Here is a 4999-nt window from a genome sequence, read left to right as displayed (position 1 = left end):
GTGACACCCAATGCCGGGGGATAAGCATTGGCCACCGTGGTCATAGAGGTAGCAGCAGAGGTCGGAGTTTCCTCGCCGTCAGTCATGGTGAAGAAAAGAAAAGAATAATCAGAGAAGAAAAACGGAGAGGAAGAGGTGGCAAGGGTTAGGGCTTGATACATGTAAGATGGAATAATTCTCCTTGAGGAGGCTTTCATTAATTATTCACAATATATAGTAATCCTATGTAACCCTACTTTACATTATTACATTAGGCTAACTATGGACAAATATTACTTACAGAATATTGTCTTAACAAATAAGTAAGTTATGCTAAGAGTTGAAACCTTTGTAAAACATAAACAAATATTGCCTTTATGCTTTAAGTCCAATAAGTAGAGCCAATACCATCATTACGTACAATAGAAGTGTAGGCAGTAACCTACTAACCTCGACTTAATTATCAAACAAAAACTAAACTCCATTTAAGCTTACAACAAAAGGACTTCTAACTTTGTACTTGTTGTTTGTCCATGTGACCGCCCCAAACATATTTCCCTTAACAGAAGAAGGAGGAGAAAACGTAACCTCATAACTCAACTTGTTGGCGTCTGCTGTAAATTTGAGTTGATTAGGACTTACATTTACCTCTAGTCCTGCAGGTTTATCTATAAGAACAGTATAGATTGTGGCTTCATCATTATCGACATTAGTGACAGTCCTCTTAACTGTCACAGGACCTGTTGTAGCATTAATAGATACAGCTATTGATGGGTAGTTGATATTCGATATCATGTCCGCGCTTGAATTTTTAGGGCAAGAAAATCCACTTGGAAGTTGAGCTGCAATAAGCTTTATAGTGGAGGTATCATATCCATAGTAACACAGAAACTGCAAGTAGTCTGTTGGGTCAATGTCATAAACCAATCCTGGTTGAATTCCTCCTGTGGGGCTTACCTCCCCTGCTCCGAAATCATATGGTGTGGCATCCTCTCCTGTTTGTGTGGTTATGGGTTGTTTCAAATTGTTGGTTTGAATCGCTGCAAATAAGAGTTAAATCTTTAGCTAGTGTCCGTAGGTGTGTTTGGTTGGTCATTGGTTCACTTACCAGTTGTGATCATAGAAGATCTTATAGCAGCAGGACTCCAGGTGGGATTCTGAGATTTGATGTTGGCAGCAATGCCTGCAGCATGTGGGCAAGCCATAGAAGTTCCAGAAAGCAGGTTGAATTCAGGAGGTTCTTTTCCCTCAGGTGTGGTTTCTCCTGATTTGTCGTTAGCTATCCACGCTGCAAGAATATTTACTCCTGGTGCTGCAATATCAGGCTGCAAAATTACGTGGAGTTGAACATTCCTTGTTAGTCACTTGTCAATTATATAGATTGTTCCTCAACAAAAAAAACATGAATCAAATTAAGTATACCTTGAGAAGGTTATTGAGGCCTGCTGATGGACCTCTTGCTGAGAAATAGGCAAGTGTTGGAGCTGGCTTAAATGTGGGGACTGTTTTCGTAGCTAAGATTGTTGCAACCGAATTTCTTTAACAAAGTTGTATTATATTAGCATATACTCTTACTATATGAAATAATGAATTATGAGCATAATCTAGGATATATATCTTACTCAGTCGCGTTCATGTATGCAAGGATTTCTGCACTATCCTCTGTGGTAATCACAGTCATTGGAAAGGTGCCTGAATTACTGGCAACTAATCGCGTTTTATCATTAATTATTATAATTCCTACACCGCCACCATTCTTAACTACCGTTAGTTTTGCCCTCATACTGTAACGACTTTTGTCTGGATGCTGACAAAGCACTATTTTTCCTTTGATCTTTTCTGCATCAATTGAGTCAGGGTAGCAATTCCTGGGAAAAACTCGATGAATATTAACATGCTGAACCTGAACTTTGTTGAAGTAAAAACAAAAAGGTAGAAAATCAACCTTGCTTCATCTTCAGTTGCAGACTTAGTCTTGGCAGCAACACCAGAGATCAATGGGTATTTTGGGGAGTTTCCGAGTTCTGAGAAGTTGATGGATTCACCCTGAAATTCCAAGAAAGAGTGAGTCATTAGAAGAACATATTTTACTAGTGTACAGTACAACCTAAGCTAATAAACAATATTACCTTAATGACTTTGTTGTTGCCTAAGACAACATCAGATTGGAGGTCACGATCAATGGTAGTGGCAGCAATAGTAATGATCCAAGGAGCCACATTGACTACAGATTGAGGAGAAGGGCCGTCATTACCTGCAGAGCAAAGAACGGTAATCCCTTTCTGGACTGCATGAAATGCACCTATAGCAATAGGATCAGTGGAGAAATCAGGTGTAAATGCAGATGAAGCTCCAAGTGATAAAGACAGCAGATCAACACCATCTGCTATCGCGTCATCAAAAGCAGCCAAGATAGCAGATCCAGGACATCCATCAGAGAAGCACACACGATACATAGCTATGTGTGATGTTGGAGATCCACCTCTTGCTGCTCCATTAGCCAACCCATAGTATGAAGCATTTTCTACTGATACACCTGCTGCTGTTGATGCAACATGTGTTCCATGTCCTATTTGATCTCTAGCTGACTGAATTTTTGTGTCACTGTCTTCGTCTTTGTAGTATCTCGCTCCTATCAACTTTCTACAAATTAAGTTACGTTAGTGACACACAATTCTGACATATTACATTATCTAATATATTTGTATAGTTGGGTATAATTTCAAACATACTTGTTACAATCAGAAGAAGTAAAGTTTTCTCCATCCATACATTTCCCTTTCCACCTTGATGGAATTAAGTCCATTCCTGTGTCACGAAAGCTCTCCGATTCTGGCCAGATACCTAGGATTTTAGGTCATGGATGGTCAAAACCAACTCACCCACAAGAATTTGACAAATATTAGCATATAAAATGAAAATTTACCTGTATCTAAAATGCCAATAATAGTATCTGAACCTTTAGAGGCCAACAGAGGAGCATTAAAGCGCGGTTGGGAGTAAATCAACACAGAAGTTTCGTATTGCAAGAAATCCCATGAACGCGTTGTATGAAGTTGAAGCATGGGATCTGGGAACACAGACACAACTCCTGGATGTTCACTCAGTTGACGTACCTCTAAGTCTGTTAGCCGCGCAGCAAATCCTGAAAATCCATTCTTGTACCTATAAACTAAAGCATTCTTATTCCTACAACAACAACAACAACAACAAATTCTTAATTATTAATAATCATTCATTATCATTATCATTACCCAATTGCCTCAAAGAGGCTCCCGCAAGAAGCGGGGTAAAGGGGTGGTCGGGTGTACACAACCTTACATTGAAAGGAAGCGAAGAGGTTTTAAGAGCCATTTTGATTTAATCCATTACATCTCACAACCCAAAGAACAAATGCATTGGAAACAAATTAATTCTTATTCAAGTTAACTAATTCAAGTTAAACTGATCACATGATCTGAAAAGCTATCCCATAGTTGTGCTTGTATAAAAATTAGCATAACATGAATATAGACATGTGGCATACCTTCTTAACAGAGAGTTAAGAAGCATATCATTGTTATTCTTGTTATCTCCCATGTACACTATATAAACATTGCCATTTTTAGACGCCATAGAAGCATCAGTTTCTTTGTAATGTGAAGAGATAAAGAACACAAAGTAGAAAAACAGCAAGGACGAAAGAGAGATTTTCAAGCTCATAATTGAAATTTGTACGAAAAAACGTTACTTTTCCTAGGGGAATATGTTAATTATACTCCTCTCGATCATGTACATGTGTGTGTATATATATATACAAATATTTAATGTTGAGTAACATTGTGGGTATGAAAGGATGCATTGTCATGCCATATACAAATAGTGCGCATGCGGCACGCGTAAACAGCACCAATACAAGATGAGCCTTAGTATTAACCTTAAGTGCGCCATTATACTTGTCTGCATGCTAGCTAGATAAACATGGTAAATACTGAATAATGGTAGTGCGTAGTAGGAGGAAACTCTTCAAGGTGGAGATAAGATTATTCATCAGGGCCGGCCCAAAGAAAATTGAGGCCCTGTGCTACTGTTCAAGATAGGCCCCCAATTTTTTAAACTATTTTTAAGAACTTTTTTTCCGTAAAGAAACTAGGACGTGGTAGTAATTACTGTTATAGGGATTAGAGAAATACAAGTTTGTTTTGAGAAAATAAAATAAGTAGTGGTTGGTTGACACAAGTCTTCTGACTTGAACAGAAAATGCAGAGAAATTGAGAACAATAAACAAAGTAAAGAGAGAAAGTAGAGAAGCCCCACATGGCCCCACTCTTCACAGGCACATACATATTTTATTTTATAAATTTTGGGCTTTATTACAATTTTTTTGGCAATTTCGGGGCCCTCTATAATGTGAGGCCCTGTGACATATATCACTTTGAGCATGTAAAGGGACGGGATTTATTCATTAAGATAGGATAGATGGAGAAAATAGATATATGTATCTACTATACTTGTTTATGCAAAGCAAAATTAACTTATTTATTAGTAATAAACTCGTAAATATTTCTACACAAATCAATGCAAGGTAGCAAACAAAAGCACTACTATTGCTATATGTGGATGGAAACCTTCCCATACATATAATACCTCAATTTCACACATATCTTTTCAGTTGCACAAATATTAAGACAAAATTAGAAAAATGTGTAAAAAGTTGATGGATATAATAAAATATAGATAAGGTAAGATAGATGTGTAAAAATATGGGTGTGTAAGAAAAAAATGAAAAAAGTAAGAGATAGTGTGTGGAAAATTGTAAATATTGTGGATGAGAAGGGTAAGGTTGTAAATTTTCTGGTCCGAAAGTAGATAAAGCACAATGTAAAAAAACATTATGAAATAGACTAAAATGTAAAACGTAAAGATCATTTTGAAACAGATGTAATAGTTATAACTTGTGTAGCATTTTAGTTGTATTGTCAGCACAAAGAGTAGTTAGGGACGCGACTTGGGAGTTGATCGTCTCCGGCATATCCAGAAG

The 4999-nt window shown here is 37.3% G+C and overlaps 1 protein-coding gene across 1 annotated transcript; it reads right to left on the bottom strand.

The window, feature by feature from the left end:
• Positions 1-327: 327 nt before the first annotated feature.
• On the bottom strand, positions 328-3751 carry LOC110804877 (CO(2)-response secreted protease). Its single transcript, XM_022010476.2, has 9 exons — positions 3506-3751; positions 2906-3168; positions 2712-2823; positions 2109-2622; positions 1925-2025; positions 1602-1847; positions 1402-1516; positions 1088-1304; positions 328-1019 (listed from the first exon to the last, which is right to left on the bottom strand). Exons 1-9 carry the CDS (start codon positions 3679-3681, stop codon positions 454-456), a joined length of 2310 nt encoding a protein of 769 aa, XP_021866168.2. The 5' UTR covers positions 3682-3751; the 3' UTR covers positions 328-453.
• Between the last annotated feature and the right edge of the window lie 1248 nt (positions 3752-4999).

Source organism: Spinacia oleracea, chromosome 6 (genome assembly GCF_020520425.1).
Source record: "Spinacia oleracea cultivar Varoflay chromosome 6, BTI_SOV_V1, whole genome shotgun sequence".
Lineage (NCBI taxonomy): Eukaryota > Viridiplantae > Streptophyta > Magnoliopsida > Caryophyllales > Amaranthaceae > Spinacia > Spinacia oleracea.
Note: the sequence above shows the minus strand (reverse complement) of the source record. Positions and strands in the feature narration are given on the sequence as shown.

Excerpts from the sequence above, each read along its gene's own strand:
- LOC110804877 (XM_022010476.2), bottom strand. The coding sequence starts at position 3,681 with ATGAGCTTGAAAATCTCTCTTTCGTCCTTGCTGTTTTTCTACTTTGTG. Across the intron at positions 3,169-3,505 it reads CTTAACTCTCTGTTAAGAAG|GAATAAGAATGCTTTAGTTT; the intron begins GTATGCCACATG and ends TTGTTGTTGTAG. Across the intron at positions 2,824-2,905 it reads TATTGGCATTTTAGATACAG|GTATCTGGCCAGAATCGGAG; the intron begins GTAAATTTTCAT and ends CTAAAATCCTAG.